This window comes from Pteropus alecto, unplaced genomic scaffold (assembly GCF_000325575.1).
Source record: "Pteropus alecto unplaced genomic scaffold, ASM32557v1 scaffold7, whole genome shotgun sequence".
NCBI lineage: Eukaryota > Metazoa > Chordata > Mammalia > Chiroptera > Pteropodidae > Pteropus > Pteropus alecto.
In genome coordinates, this window is record NW_006494614.1 from 53,307,383 (window position 1) to 53,324,909 (window position 17,527).

General features: G+C 35.8%; 1 protein-coding gene across 2 annotated transcripts in view; it reads right to left on the reverse strand.

The window, feature by feature from the left end:
• DLG2 (discs large MAGUK scaffold protein 2) overlaps window positions 1-17,527 on the reverse strand; it is a 657,893-nt gene that overhangs the window by 369,694 nt on the left and 270,672 nt on the right. The window contains exon 9 of one of the 2 annotated variants that reach the window (XM_006926664.3): window positions 10,985-11,140. The exons of the other annotated variant lie outside the window; for it this stretch is intronic. Within the exon in view, the coding sequence (XP_006926726.1) occupies window positions 10,985-11,140 (156 nt within the window). The remainder of the gene's footprint in view (window positions 1-10,984; window positions 11,141-17,527) is intronic. 2 annotated transcript variants of the gene reach the window in all.

Genomic DNA, 17,527 nt, shown 5'->3' on the forward strand with positions numbered 1-17,527 from the left:
CTGATTTTATGGGTGACAAAGACCCCAGCGGAAGTGGCTCCGATATAAAAGACGAGGCAGGGAATCTGGCAGGGACAGGAAGAGAGCTGCTATGGAAGATAAGAGGAGAAACAGGGAAGGCAACAGTCCTTGCCTGGGGGGAAAGGCCCTGGCTGAACACTAGTCCCCCACGGTGCCTGTCAAGAAGATGTCAGATGTCAGTGTTGTAACAGGAAACTTCCAATTGTGGAGCAGCAGTCCAGGGTAGAAATGAAAGGCATTTCATCTTGCCCTGCCAGACAGTGCCCATCTCCTAGACTCTGGTCTAAACATGGAGTGACAATGTGGACAACACTGGAAAATGAAGAGACGTACCTCTGAAATAACATTCTAAGGGGTTGAAACAGTGACAAAAGTGAGAAAACTAAGTAATTTGTCATCAGAGAGGGAAGTCCTACGGGGAAACAAAAGGAAAGGAAAGGCTATATTGTAAGAAGTGGAAATGGTTGTCCAGGGCAACGTGTAAGTCACCAAGGGACCTGCAGACAAGGCGAGAAGCGTCTCAGAATTCCAGCAGTTATCTGGTGGAAATCTGGTCAGAGACCCGTTTCTTGCTCACAGCCTCTTTTCTCATGCCCAATGTAGCCTAAGGCCTATGTACAAGATTCCAATGACAGCAAGACAGTAAGAACTTATCAAGTAACCCATCGTGTGAAAGTGGGAAGAGCTGGAAGAATATATGGGCTGTCACTTGACTTTGAGATTTCACGTGAAAAATCTTTGAATGCCTAGAAACCAATGAATACAAATCTAGAACTGTACTATCTAGGAGAAATCAGGATGGAGCCAAAATAAATAAGGCTGAAAGCTGAATAAAATTCACATGTATTTGAAAATGCAATCCATAACAAATTCCTAGACTTTTTTTTTTTTTTTTTTTTACATTACCAATAGCTGTCACTTATAGCCACAAGAACAAACAAACAAACACCCCTCTGGGTCCAGTGGCCCCTACACTTCCTGAAAATAGGGTTTGATTATGTCTGGGTTGTATATCCCCAGAAGTACAAAACATACAGTAGGAATTTAATACATATTCATGGTCTGAGTGACAGTTTTCTCATCTGGAACATATAAAGTTTAGATTAAATTGTTTCTAAGATGTATTCCATCTCTAAACTTGTATTAGCACCTAGTTAACATTAAACCTAGAAGACTGATAGAATGATATCTTTGTAATTATGCCAGATTACAAAGGAAGGAAGCAGAACATTAAGCAGAGCATAAAAAAGGAAGCAGAACATTAGAATGAATTTAAAGAGATGAAAATAACAAAGAGAAGTAAGATTCTCGTTTCTTACCTCCACCCTTATTCTCAGTCTGGGCCAGTCCGTTCTGTTAGGCAGATCGTTCACAAGAATACTTGGCCAAGGGAATGAGCTAGGGCTGAAATCCAGTCTGAACTCTGTTTATAATATCACATTTGGCATATTCTGGCATATTTTGCCCTTCATCCAGAAGAAGGGGAGCTTTTTTTTTTGAATTTGGACAAAGTTTCTGTCTGGGTTAGGTAGGCCCAATATACACTCATCCCTTTTAAAGCAAACTATAAAACACTTAATTCTCTAATGTATTTATTTTCTCTGGAATAGCGTAATCTTAATTTTAGTATTCAACTTAACACACATCCCTGCTGACTTTAAGAGCCCTGTTCAAGGGATCCTTTCAATTTTATAAAAGCTTAAAGTCTACAGAACTGAAAAATTCATTTCTGCCTCAGCCTGGGCTCTCTATTTAGGGGGTCATGATATATCATTTAATACACACACATATAATGACAGCTAACGTTAACAAGACACTTTGTATTTATCAGGTATTGCTCTTAGCACTTTATATATAACCTCATTAAATCCTTATAGTAACTCCATGAGATGGATGAATACTACAATTCCTGTTATTATACTGATGAAGACACAGAGGCACAGAGTAGTCATTTGTTCAAGTTTACATAAGTAGGAGGGTGCGAAGGAAGGATTCTAACCCTAACACTCTGTACTAAAGATTCATAATATATTCATTATCTATCATCTATCTATCTATCATCTATTTATCATCTATCATCTATCTATAGTCTAAGTTTGACTGTAAATGAAGTACTTTTTTCTCAAGCAGAATTTAATATTTGAGGATATCTATCTATCTATCACCTATTTATCATCTATCATCTATCTATAGTCTAAATTTGACTGTAAATGAGGTACTTTTTTCTCAAGCAGAATTTAATATTTGAGGAGTGTTTTGTGTGATAAGAATAACATTCAATAAAGATTTATTGAGCACGTTTAAAAATGCAGATTCTGGTGCCAGCCCGCTTAGATTCAAATTCTATCAGTGTGACTACTTAACATTTGAAGAGCTCAATTTCTTCACTTGCAAAATGTGGATAATAATAACAACAAATGCCTTCCTAAATTGCTGTGTGAATTAATGAGCTAATTGGTATAAAGTACAGCCTGGCAGCTAATAAGATCATATAAATAATAGCAATTGTTTTCTATTTCTTCTCCATCATCATCATCATCATCATCATCATCACTATTACTATAAGTACTACATGCTAGGAACCATTTTTGGCACAGGGAATGTAACATTAAATAAAACAAACAAAGATTGTGCTCTAATGGAATCGATATTCTAAGTCCTGATGTGCTTAATTTCAACTACCCCATTCCATTGTTTCCATTTGTTAGCTAACATATGTACCATAGTTTTCTATAAGATTGGAATAATAACTAAAGTTGTCACGAGGACAAAATTAGTACATATAAAAGTTTGGAACAGTCCCTAGCACATAAAAGCACTCAATACATGTTAGTGGTTTTAATTAATATCTATGTGGTGGGTGTTATGGTCTAACGTACTATCTTGATTCTTTGTTGCTATAGTGATTTTGCATAGCATTTTCTCACAGCTATTTTGCCTCCACAGAGGATTGTTTTTGAATTTATGCTTCTTGTTAAGTTTCTTATTGATATCCAATAATATAATGGTCACTAAAGTAAATATAAAGATCACTCCCAAAACATTATAAAAGATATGCTAAAACTAAGGGAAAATATTCATAACATCTCAGGTAGATAAGCAATCTGGCTCTTTTTTTTTCCCCAAAGAAAATCAATTAAATTTAGATTGCTTCACAATAGAGAGTTATTTGAATATCACAGAACAGGAATTTTGGAAAAGACCAATCTGGGTTCATTTCATAGTTCTTCTGAGCTTCCCACTCTCAATCTACCTACCAGGGTTTTGAGGAGTAAATGAGAGCTTTTAAAATGAGTTGAGTTTCATGTTTTCTTACCTTCTTTACATTATACAATGTAATTTTAAATGAGCTTTAAAAAAATTCTTGAATTATTAATGAAAGAATCTCTCCACCTTAATATAAAAAGAAAGAATGAAGGGCAGCAGTAAATAGCATGTTTTTAAAAAAGTATCTACACAGGAAATGAGTTAATTTCAAAGCAAGGGCTGTTTCATTGCAAACCTCGCATATATCACATTGCAGAGAAAAGAGGCTGTAAAGCGGCATATGGCTAGAGCAGCCTCTGTGACTTTGTAGGACTCAATTAATCTTTCCTTATTTTCCTTAATTCAAATCGAGTTTAGTGATCACCTACTTCAAAAAGGCAGTGAAGGTCTTGAAAGAAGAAACTGCTGCATAAACTTGGGAAAGGGCTGTGCCTTTTGAGTCATGCCCCGGAGCTTTCCTTTCCTGGTTTTAATTAACAATGAAATTAGGAATCCTTTAAGATTGTATCAGGTTTTTAAGGACCTAAGAAGGTCAATGATTTGTTAAGCATCTTCTTTCTCTTTTTAATGGTGCTATTTCCCAGATGAAATCATGTGAAGAGGGCTCAAATTCTCTTTTCGGCTCCACAGATTTCCAGCACAGTGGATAAGAGAATTGGAAGACTGAGTGTGGAACTGCGGTGTGTGTTCGAGAGAGGGATTAAGGCTACATGAGAGCAGGAGCTGGGGCAGGAATGACCTGGTTGGACTCCTGGCCCCTCCACTTGCTAGATCGAATCCTACACTTTGCAAAGTTGCTGGGATTATTAGGAACAATAAGAAACGTATGTAAAATGCTGCACAGAGCAGATGTTATTTTGTCTACAGTCCTCAAAAGCAGCATGGAAATACTGCCACGTGAGAAGATAAGAAAGAAAATTACCTCATAGGAGTGTAAAGTCACATATGGCTTTAGAAACATGCCACTTTTTACAGGGAACTTATAATATGTTAATAAAAGGGAAATATATGACTGTCTAAGGTGACAAGAAGTATTACTGCTAAAAATGATAGAACAAATTAGCATTGATAGCTTTTACATGTTCTCAGGGGATTTACCTATGCCAGTAAGTATTTTTCATTTGTTTTGTGATAATACTAAAAGTAAATATACATGAGCTCAAGGCTTTAAAATAAAATAAGCGTATAGAAACAATTCATAATAACTAATGTGGAGAGTGAATACATGAAAATTCATTTGCTACATTTCTTTTGATCTCATGAGATCAACAATCTTATGAGATCAACAATCTTATGAGAAAAACAACACAGATTTGATTATTTTCCCCCTTTCCTGATGAGTGAATTGAGACTCTGAGGGAAATGAAGTGCTTAGCTAAATGCACGTGATTGGTATGGCCAAAGAAAGGTCCCAAACCTAGACAGTCTGGATACAATTCCTGGCTCTTCTATGACATCAGGTCACCACCATCTCAAATAAGAGAATTTCTAATATACTTTGCCTCCACTTCCTTCTACTGAGTTTCCTTCTACAGAGTTTTATGTTTAAATACATTTATTGTGGGCAAGAGTGACAACCTCTTTGAGAGGAGGTGATGCAATCACCATCTAGAGAATACCCCAAGCCAGAGAATTCTTCTCCTTGAATTGATCACAAAGTACCATCCGTTCTATTCAATAAATAATCCTGGATCCATTAATCTCTATCTCCATAGCTTCAGTTTAGTTACTTATGCTTTCCACTGTAATGATATGCTAACTTGTCCTTAGACAATTTTTAAACAGCTGACAAAGTGATCCCTGTAAAAACACATATTGGAGTATGTCTTTGCTCAGCTTTAAAAATCTTCAACAGCTCCTCACCTCTTACAGGATAAAGTCCAAAATCCTCTGCTTGGCAAGTAAGGCCCTCTACGGCCTGCATCTGCCTGTGTTTCCAGATTTATTACCCACTCAATAACCTTTAGCCACACAAAACTGGGAGCCCCAGAGTGCATCGTGCTGTGCACATCATGAGGCTTAACTCTACGCTATGCCTTTTACTTGGAAAACATTTCCTCCCTCATCCAACTGATGAGCTCAGTGTCTGAAAACTTTAAGAAAAACAGGCAGTTATGTGATTCCTCCTTTGCTTACCTTTAGAGTTACATGTACTTCTATTACGGCATTATTATATCTAGAAATTATATTTGATTTTGTATTTACAGACTTTGAGACAGTTAAAATATTAAAGACCCAGCAAATTTTCTATTATTTTGCAAGGAGAAAAAGCTTGCCAAAAATGGACCACCATAACATATAACTGAAGTCTTGTAAGATATATGTCCTGAAACTGGGAATGGTTTGAGGCTGCCAACTTTATGATTTCTACAAAGGAAGTGAACTATAACTGGATTCTGAGCTCTGTATGTATACTAGCAGATGGACCTATGAGAGGGTAAGGGTAAATTTCCATAAATAATGCTTCTTATAAGTGATTAGGAATTGATGAAACAAGGTATGAGTGGGTAACATTCCTGTGTGTATGTTCAAAATTCTGCAGAAGAGAGTCTAAGATCATGCTTGTTTTCATCATTATCTCTTATACTAGTCTGACTTTAGTTACCTAGAGATTAGGAACACTGGAGACACTGAGAGTCTTTGGCAGATATATACATATATATATATATACACACACACACACACATATATATGTATGTATATACGTATATATATTCATGTATGTACACATGAATATATATATATAAAATAGAGTATATATATATAAAATAGAGTAATGAATTCTTCATTTACATGTCTTTGAGTTGTATATGGAGGATAGACTGTGCCTTATTCACCTTTGAATCCTTAGCATCCAGGATGTCTGGTACCTACTGTAAGTCTCATGAATATATACTTTTCAACAAGTGAAATTGTTTTATGATTACATAATGCTTCAGAGTCCATTTCTTATCCCAAATCTGCCAACATATTTTAATTAGCCTTCATCTGGTTTATCTCAGCCTAGTTATTAATTACAAAATAACAATAATTAGGACCAGCTGTAGAAAAGGATAAATGAAAATATGCCATACGTGTTGAGAAAACAGATCAGAATATTATTTTCCTTGCCCTAGGAATATCAAATGAATAATTTACCATTCTCCCAAAGCAAGAAACCAATTAGAATATCCAAAACTACCATTAAAAAAAAAAAAAAGCAGAGGCCCCACAGTAATCCCATTTGATTTCATAGAGCTCCTAATGTTAGTTTGATTCCAGCCTCTGCCTATTTCTTGCTTTTTGCAAGGTCTGAAGTCAATTACTCTAAACATAATCTGCTGCCTTAAGAGCTGGCACTTTATCAAGTAATTTAAAGTGCTTTACTAAAGAAAATTGACAATTTCTCGGTTTTCTTAAGCAGAGGCCCCACAGTAATCCCATTTGATTTCATAGAGCTCCTAATGTTAGTTTGATTCCAGCCTCTGCCTATTTCTTGCTTTTTGCAAGGTCTGAAGTCAATTACTCTAAACATAATCTGCTGCCTTAAGAGCTGGCACTTTATCAAGTAATTTAAAGTGCTTTACTAAAGAAAATTGACAATTTCTCGGTTTTCTTTTAGATGATGTTACAGAAGTAAATGGCGTACATAACTAATTCATCCCTGATGTTTGCTATCAATTCAAAGAGCTGAGAATTTGGATATTCCCACTGAAATTCAGAGAATATACGATTGACTCTCCCAGCTTTTGCTGACTGGCCTCCATTCTTCTGAATGCTAATTAGGGATTAAGCTGGTACATAAGAGTGCTTTCACATGCTGATTTCCACAGAAGTAGCTCATATCCTAATCTGAGATAGTAATTGTTACATCAATATGCACATGCTTCTGAAATAGACTGGGATATTCTCAAATGCCCTGAAAAATATGTATTACCACACATTGCATTGTAAAGGTTAGGCATTTCTTTAACATTTTCTGGTTGGCTTTTTCGGTTTACCATTTATAAAAAGTTGTCCTAATATAATAACTTGCACTTTGTCAGTGCCTGATAAGTCTTGGTTGAATCAATTAATAAATATATTCTTATAATATCCTCTTTAGGGTGGAATATCCCCAAATTCTTTTATTTTGCCAAGAGTAGAATTAAAACATGGACCCGTCAAGACAGTGGATTGGGCTCCTGTCATTACTGGAGTTTGAAGAAGGCTGGCCTATCTGATTCTAAGTTCTCATCCACCTCTTAGATTCTGTTATTTAAGGTCACAGTGAAAAAAGCAAGTGATGGTGTCATAAATGGAACTAGAATTCTTGAACTTTTTTCTTAAATTAATGGCCACATTTCAAGAAACATCTGCTTGGAGAGATATTTTCTGCTGGAGAGGAAATAAATAATCTCTGAAAGGAGTTGCTGTCTTCATGAAGAACTGGCAGTCTATAATGTGGACACTGGCGATCAAGATAATATAAGGTGAAAGTGCCACACACAAAGTGAGCTCTAATCTATTGTTATTTGTTTCCATGCGTGAATTCATTTATTCATGGAATTGTTTTATGTACCTACTAAAAACTGAGTAAAGCACAGCTTGAGCCAAGACCTGTTCCTGAAGCAGGTATCTGCTTGTTTGATGTTGATTTTATTCCCATGTTTATTTAGTTACTTAGAATAATTCTGAGCTTTTGCTGTGCCAGGCACTATGCTAAGTGTTAAGAATATAGCAGTGCACAAAATAGACACAATTCCACTTATTGAGCTTATAGTGTAGAGTGCGAGACAGACATTTAGTTTAAAAATCACATAAATCAATGTACAATAATAAATTAATTGAGTCTTATGGGGTGGGGAAGAGAGATATCACAATAGGGGACCAAATTTTTCTCTTTCGGGGAGCTTTCCGAGGAAGTGCAAATAAGCTTAGATCTAAGATGACCAGAAGTTAACCAGGCAACGTGTAAGAAGAGCTTTTCAGTTTGAGAAAAGAGCATGTGTAAAGCACTTGAGACAGGAAGAGATTTAGTGCATTTCGTGAATGTAGATAGTGTGGTCAGCAAACGAAAGATGTTTAAGAAGCAGGCAGGGGTGAGATCATGCATAGCTTGGATGCTATTTTAATGACTTTGCATTTTATACTAATGCAAAAAGAGAGAAACATATCTGATCTGTATTTTTACAGATCACTTTGGCTGCACTGCGAATAAACCAGGAGGACAATAGTGGTAGTGGTGAGATCAATTAGGAAGCTACTGTATAGATGGGAGATAATGGAGGCTTGAATTAAAGTGGTAGAAAAAGAAGAGAAGAATAGATGGATTTGAGATACATTTTGGAGGTGGAATCAAAAGGACTTGAAGACTGAATGATCAGTGTGAAGGAGAACGAGGTGTTAAGCAGAATTCTCAGGTTTTGGGCTTGAACAATGGGGTAAATTACTAAATTGGGAAAGTGTGAAAGGGGAGCAAAATGGGGTAAAATCAAGAATTTCAGTATCAGTGATATGTGTATGTGTATGTGTATGACATTCACCTGGCAATAAAAGATAAAATATGAAAAAAAAAAAAGGAGGAAAAAGAAGGGGAAAGAATTAGAATAAAAAAGATAAAAATTCCTGAAATGAGAATGGAAAGTAGGGATTTAGGGACAGATATATATCAGGATTGCTGAGGATGTGTTTTTTGGAAAAGACATATTCAACATCATACTGTGATTTATCGATTTGGGAAAAAAAAAAAAAATCTTACGGTCTCCATAATAGAGATTACAGAAAATAAACAGAAAGGAATCATTTCTGGTGGGGCCACACAAATGGTTGATTCTGTTATCTGCTTATTGTATCTGGTGAGTTTTTACGGAGTGATGTATCAAAATCCCCAGTGGAAATCAAGAAATGTAACTTTTATGTTCATCAAAAAAGAGCACAAGTTAAAAAAAAAAAAAATCATTGACACTAGGCCAGAACAAGGGATATATATAAAGGCAGGATAAAAATAAAAGAAAAGAAAAAAAAAAGAGAGAAATGGGTGGAGAATTTTTCTGCCATCATGCCTGTGCTGATGCAGGTTCTAATGGTACCTGGGTTTGAATCCCAGCCCTGACACTTATCAGTGGGTGGTCTTGGGCATGTCAGGTAACTTCTCAAGCCTCAGTTTTCTTATTTGTAAAACAAAGACAATGATACCATCTACTTTATAAGATGATTGTCAGGGTTAAAAGAAATATTTCATAAGAAGTGCTTAACAAAATGCCTGGCACAAAGGAAGAGCTCAATAAAGGTTAGCTGCCTTTACATGGCTGATCATAGACACATAATTACTAGAATGATTATTGTAGGTGTGTGTACCTCCTCACTTCCCTATGGCTATGGTGACTTCGTTCTCTTAACTTCAAAACTGCATAGTTCACTGTATCAAAAAATAGTTTTTATGATTTGTTAAAAATATAGGAAGATTTAGTTAATATTTATAAAGTATTTCTAAAAATGCTATTAGGTTTTAATTATTGCAAATTAGTAAAAATGCTCCAGCTGATTACATAGTCGAAAATATGTTTTCTCATTTATTTCTAGAAATGTTAGATATAATTTAAATTTTGTAATTTAACTCTCTAGAGAGGTCAGTAATTGACTTCTAAAGTTATTCCTTGAAAATATTAAAAAATAGAGATAATGTTCTAAGGAAGCCCTCTTGATATAGCCATTTTCACTTTGAATCATTCTAAAAATCTATATTTTCTCAGTCCTTACAATATTATGAAGACATATGAAGATATTCTATCTAAAAACATTACTATATGAGCATCCCATTATATCTAGGAATATCATAATTGAGATTTCTCAATTTAAACTGACTTGGAACTATCTTCTAAAATGATGGATTCTCTTTTTCTTGCTTTCCTCTCTTTCTGACTTTGTTACTGTGTGAAGATGGGGTTTTATTATTGATCATATGTATGCTTCAGAATATCAATGCAAAATTATGTCCAACCTTTAGATATAGAACAATTTGTTCATAAAGTGTGGAAAGACTTAAAACATTCTAAGGTCAAATCTGGAATCCACATTCATTGTCGGTATCATACCGAGGGCAATGCCTTAACTTCTGTGAACTTTAAAAAAAAAATAAAATGCGAGTAACTAAATAAGAGGACATATGTAATCACCTAGTTTTGTAACATACTGTAAAGGTTAAGATTATATTCTGTGTGGATAGATAGAACCAGCTAATTATGTAGTTTTGGACAAGCTGTTTAATACCTTAAGGAGTCAGCTGAATTATAGCATTCATTTAATATTTTAGTTATAATATTAAATGATGATAGCATCTATTTTTTAAACTATGTTTTGCCTAAAGCATAGTTAAGAATCAAATATTATTTAAAAATATACTCAATACATGTTCTTTCTTTATTCTAAGGGAAATAGAACTAATTAAATTCCAATATTAATTCTCCTGGAAAAATATAATACTTCATTAAAAATTCATAGGAACCAGGAACATGTAGAGCATCATGTGATCATAGCTGAGTGCTCTGTGAAAACACCAGGAAGAATAAAGGGCAATGTTCTTAATTTCTCCCACTGCACCAGGGAGCAGAGCATCTCTCCACCTTGAGGAAGATGTCAAGGGCAAGAGAAATGAGCAGAGGAGGATTCTACCCATTCATTCATTGTGGAAGCACATGCCATTTGAGAAGATGAAGTGAGGAAGCGCATGCAGTACCTGGTCATCTCAGAGTCAGGGAGCAGGCCTAGGTGGTAGTGGGGGTAGGGAGCTGAGAGAAGGAAGCTTTTGTCACACTCAACAGGGGAATAGTGCCTGGGAGAAGCAGGCTTATCACACAGTTTGTTCACAGTGCTGTAAACAGGTTCCGGAGGCCTGGTGATACAAGAGGAAGAGAAAGAGATTCATGGTTAGCACACACACACTGAACAACTGTGCAACTAGCAGCATTTCACTATATGCAAAAGCAAAAATCTAAAACAGTGTTATGGGCTTCATTAGGCCCAAGTTAAGAGTCTTTTTAGGAAACAGGATCTCTGGTTAAAAATTAGAACTTCAGCTCACATTTGGCACGACATACACCAGATACTTCAACAGAGTCATAAATCAACCTATAAATGCCATGACTTTTTGATAATCCAGTGTGACGTTCCAAACTTCGGAATCCTCTGGCATGCCTCCTTTCTTAAACTTTAGTCTCATCTTAAATGGGAACTTCACAGAGACATTTCCTGAAGACCTTGGCCAGCACCTGTTCTATTGCATATTTTTTTCTCAGCATGAAATAATCCTTATTTTTGTTTGTTATGTTTAATTTATTATTGCCATTGTCACTACACCATAAATTTTATGAGGACAGAGACTTCATTTATTTTGTTAACCAGTAAAATAAGGTCTGGGACACAGTACATATTCCATAAATATTTACTGAATGCATGTATGAATAAATATGCGAATACAGCTTTCCTCATTTAAATTGCACTTTTTGGGGGGGGGGCAGGGGTTGGCCATACCTAGAAATCTAATAGCTTTATATAATCTAAGTGGCTACTCTAAATACTTATTTATAGGTTGTCAGCCAACAATTGATTTCAGAGAGTTTTTTATAAAGAGGATAATCATCTTGGTAAAATTTCTATTAAATAAATTAATCTACGGCTACTGTAACATCACCTAAAATAGTAACATTTTTACAGTTGTTACTTACAGTATGATCAGATGAATTTTGCCTATAATTTTGGATTAAAGATCTGTGTACTACAAAGTCCTTGGTTATTAAAAAAAAATCCCAAGCTCTATCCCCCATTTTTAACACATGGTCTGAAATTGCTATCAATATTTTCCCTATAAGGTAAAAATTGGAAGATATAAGTTTAAATGGAAGAATTCTCTGATAGACTGGGCCACAGACCCAGGAAGCGTAAGCTTGACTCGGAAGATAAGGAGCAGGTCAGGACACAGGGTTAATAGCACCCCTTGATGCCATAAAACCCTAGAGGCAACAAGTGGTAGTCCCATGCCTAAGCAGAGTAAGTATAGACTCAGTGAGGGCACAGTCTGTGTTTCTGTAGCTCCAGCCCCCAACATGGCCCCTTAGGTATAACAGGTCCTCAATCATTGCTCCCTGAACCGATTGAAGGAGAGCAGGGAGGAAAAGAGAATAAGCAAAGTATTGAAAACAAATCTTACCTAATTTATAATATTATTGTGGGCCGCTCATGGCTTATACACACTGTCTAAAGAATTGGATTTTTCCCTAACACAAAGCTTTCTACCACACAAAAAGAGATGCCTTGGTCTGTTTATTTTGTACAACATCGTAGAGGGGCTGAGGATTGAGTTGAAGGAACACAGAGGCCTATTTTATTTTTCAGAATAATTATCTCAGTGATAAAATGAGGTACTTTACAAGAGTTGGCTTGTTCTATCCCAGTGGCTAATATAGTAGCATTTACAAGAAGAATTTAAGGTTTCTTAAATGAGATAGCCGAAATTGTTCTTACTTTAGGGAAGCTGGCATATATTCTCAGTTAAGACAAGTACTCCATTTTCAGAAAAACCTAGGTTTCTAAATATCTGTTTATCAGCTTTACATACACGCAAAAAATAATGGTAAACTCCAGCCCTTACTTAATGAAGGCAGCTGCAAAATTATTCTTAAAAACGTGTTTTTAAAATCAGCTTTTGTAAGTAATTTACTTTGTGCGAAGTGACATAAAAGGAAGATACTTTCAGTTAGCTACTGAAATACATCTTTTGAAATACCAAGATTGGATGATATTCTTGATTCTTGAGGAGGAGCATGTTTTTGCTTTGTTGATACATTTGACTTTCTGAAGCTATGTGCATATTTCTCATGGTCTTGGACACAGAAAGACTCACGATGCTGGTCAGATAAAGAAAGTTACTTTGGGAGATCACAGTCATTTCTGCACCTAAAATGTGGTTGTTCACACAAAAATTCAGCTTGGAAAGGGCTTTGTACTAATGAGTTGCATAAATATCAATTAAATAAGAAATGGGATATGCACAAGCTCATTGGGAATTATTCTGTGTAGGTTATCGGGAGAGGATCTGATGTTATTCTCCAATTTTTCCACTCAGATGCAGCTGCTGTGGCAGAGATGGCTGGATTGCTTCCCAAACATCCATTTACTCCTTTTCTCTTATTAACAGAGACCAAATTTTCCACTAGTCACCTTTCTTGTAGTAAAGACATTATTTCTCAGCCTCCCTTGCAGGTAGACGTGGCTCCATGAAGGTGTTCAGCACAATGTGATTCAAGCAAAGGGTTTTGTGGGAATCCTGCTCTGACCACCTAAAGGGAAGCTGATTTTGTTGGGACCCTGCAGTTTTGCTCTCTCCTACTTCCTCCTTCTGCTGACCTGGAACCCATGCAGGATGGCTGGAGCTTCAGTGGTCATCTTGGACCATGAAGCAACCTTGAAGATGAAGGCTAACAATACACATAATGGAGCATAATGGCAGAGCTTGTGTCACTGAAGATGAGGAGTGACACTATACTACCTTTGGATTACCTACCTCTGGATTTCTTTTATGCAGGATGAAAATAAACTGTCTTGTTTAAGCTAGTGTCATTTTTTAGATAAATAGGACCTAATATTAACATATATACTTTATGATAATAAAGTATTGGTCTTATAAAAAATGTCAGACTGATAATCTAATACAAAGTAATAACTATAGATAGGGCCTGCCATAGGCAATAATACATTTAATTATGTTAGAGTTCCATCTAACACCTTCTGTATATATAGAAAAAATATTTTTTTACTATATAAAGTCTGTAACTGCATATTTATTTTAAAATATTACAATTATAAGATGGTAGCTGATCTAAACTGCCGGCACAGGACTTAAGAATAAAGGAAATAATAACTCCTTTTAGGTCACAAAACCTTTTCATGATGATGTCATCTCAGTAACATCTCTGCCTAGGAGAGCTGATTCAATTTTCTTAACTGACGTTAACTAGACAGACCAAGAAAATAATATTACCAATTTTCCTCTAGTCCCTTTACCTTGGTAGCACTATGTTGTGAGACAAATTATCAAAATCAAAGTTGGCTAATACATACCTTAAGAAAAAAAATCTTACTTGAATTGTACAAAATTAAATTAAGGGGAAAATGTTATTCTCTGAACACTGCAATAAATTCAAGACGATAAAAATGAGGCCCTGTACATTGCCTTCTATTGAATTCTTGAGACTTTCACCTGTGTCCTTTTGGAGTCATTTTGTGGGCATAAATTATTTCGTGACTCATAAAATTATTTCATGACTCATGTATTAAGTAGATTTTGTGTTTAGAGTAGGCTTAAATACATTAGATTTTAGAAAGAAGAACTTATTGCTTTGTCTACAGTCACTTCCAGAATTGATTCCTACTGGATCGATTCCTTGCCTAAGCTTAACTATTCATGATTCAAAGTTTTATCAACATAGAAATACAGCTACTGATATCGCAAGCTCATTTTTACCTATTATTCAGTCTTCCTTTCCTTCCCTGTTTATTTACCTGTTATTTTGTACAGTCACTGGCTAAAGAGTAGGTATATGAAATCCGCTTTCTTTTCTTGAGAGAACATTTGATATCACAGAAGATGAGTAGATGAAAAACAAAAAAAATAAAACAAAAATACTTGACAAACTTGACTAAGCCTTTGCAAAACTGACAACGTCCTCTTGCAACCAAACAAAACTGGAAATGTCAGTGAGAATCTCCTTTCAAGTGGCATAAAATGGGGTTCATATTTGAAGATTTCTGTATGTTAGCTTCATTCTAGCATATATTACATACTATATAGGCCACAGTACAATATCCAGTAAATACTATAACAAGCTACAGTCTGGACACAGGAAATGACACATAATAGGTAGTTGAGAAATATTTCACTAAATGAATGGATAATTTACTTATTTATTTATTTTTTTACCATTTTCAATTGAGAGAAATGAAAAAGGAAGCCATAAGTTATTCTGAATGTTCTAACCAGGTTTAAAACTTTTAGATTATCATTAATTCCCACAGGTTATGTAGAAGAACAGAAATCCCGACGTTGTCAGGAACTGACAGCTTTAAGTATTTGGTGTGTGCAGTTTATCCATTCTCAGAGGGATGGGACTTCTCGTATGTGCAAATCTGGCAACAGAAATGCCTGCTCCCAGGTCTTGTAAGAGTCACCCCATGGACCTGGGGTTCCTCAAAGACTTCTCAGTCTTGAGTTCCACAAGGCTTAAAGCCAGCAGCCAGCATTCTTAGTATTTCCCTGCAGTTTTATTCTCTGTAACCTCCCTGATGGAAAAAAAAAATGCCAATTTATGAGCTATCACTGGGATCTAGGTGGCAGGAACAGATGCCACCATCACTTCCCATTTATTCAATAAAGAAGCACCTAAGGGAAATGACTTTGGGCAGTGTGAATCAGCCAGTCACATTTGAAAGGGCTTGTTTATCCTATTATAAAGCTCCAGAGTCGCCTAGGTCAGAAGGTAATGAATGTGGAAATCCAGTCTGAGGTACCTACTAGCTCTCTTCCTTCTATGGATGTCCCCAAAAGAGAGGAAAAGTAGTTAGAGATATTAGTTAATTTCTAAGTGAATTTATAAACACATCATTTATCTTGTTGTCCACTTATCAAAGGCCAAAGATAAATAGCTTTGTAGTCTCCAGTGCTGAGCCATGGGCATATATTTGCATATCTATGGGTTTATAATTACAGGCTCTTATAGCATATAATTAGCACATTCTGGCCCTTGGTGAGCTCTTTCTTCTCTGAACTCCATTAGCACTTGCAATTGCTATTCTATTTCTTCGGCATTTTCAATTGCTAATTTATAGTGCTGGCATATTAGACGGAGGTGCTTCATCTAACCCTATTCTAGGAAAAACTACCTTGCATGCAATTGTCCCTTTTCATTTGCCCCACTTGACTTCAACCCAATTTAGTACTCTCACCCGCTTGGCCAAAGCTTCTTAGACCAGGATTGGGCCCCTGACTTTATAAACATGACCTGTATGGTTAATAGGGATCTAAAAGAAAAAAAGAAAAGAAAAAAAAGCTAGGCCAATTGGATTCTCCTATGGAATATGAAATAAAAGGGTGACAAAACAAATTTTCAGCTGGTAGCATAATGGAAAGACACAGACATATAGAGGGTAGCTATAGCTGTGTCTACTAATTATAGAGCACCAGAGTGAAGCTCTACCAAGTATTGTTGCTAAAATGTCTAGAGGTTCCTTGAATCTAGAGTAATTGTCTGCATTCATTCTTTAAGGGGACTATTATGGCTCATGCTGTTGAATTTCTCTGCTGGTTCCCATATGACATTAGCTGGATAATAAAAATAAACCACCATTTTCCACCCTATTCCTTTACAGGAGCTTAGGTCAGATCTCTCTTTTGCCATCAATAGAGTGAAAATAAAACAGGCACTTTGTTTTTACTATCTCTTTAGATCACCTCAACTAGACTATGCCACTAAAAGACAAAACATTAAACCTTGGACCTGTATGTAATCCCATAGCACCTGAGAGCCTTCCTGTCTTTAGAATTCTGATATTTTGTTCATTATGAATTGTTTTGTATTAATTCTATTATCTAAAATATTGCATTAATATGTCATCTTAATTATTGAGCTTTTGGTGCTCCCTTAAATTTTGTGCCTGATGTGTGTACCTCAGTTGCCTCACCTTAGCTCCAGCCCTGTATCAGAGACAATAAATGTTTAACACAATAATGATGATGACAGTGATGGTGATTGTAAATATTCATCTGCATAGGACATGAAGATACAGGTCAAAGAAATATGGCTCCCTTCTCTTAGAGGTAACAGTAAGAGTGACTCACACTTTATATTTTCTTTAAAGTGACTCATACTTTATTGAGTCCCTCCATTAAAGGGACTGCTCTCAGAGTCCTCAGGCAGTCTCAGGCAAGGCCCTCACCGCAATGTACTATTATATTTGGTTCACAGGGCTCTTTCCTTTCTAGACTATCAGTTCATAGAGGATCAGGACAGAATCTCATTTACCTTTGCTTCCTCATAGCTTTCCTGAATATAAGAATGTATAAATAAAGTACTACCATAGAGTTGTGACAGAAAAGTGGTCAGTACATTTTATTCTCTCTTCCTGAGCTAGAACAAAAAGAGAGAACCTAAAATTCAATAGGAAGAATTTGGGTTATATGTTTGTATATCTTTGACTATAAAGCTCTCTGTCGTATACACTGATATTG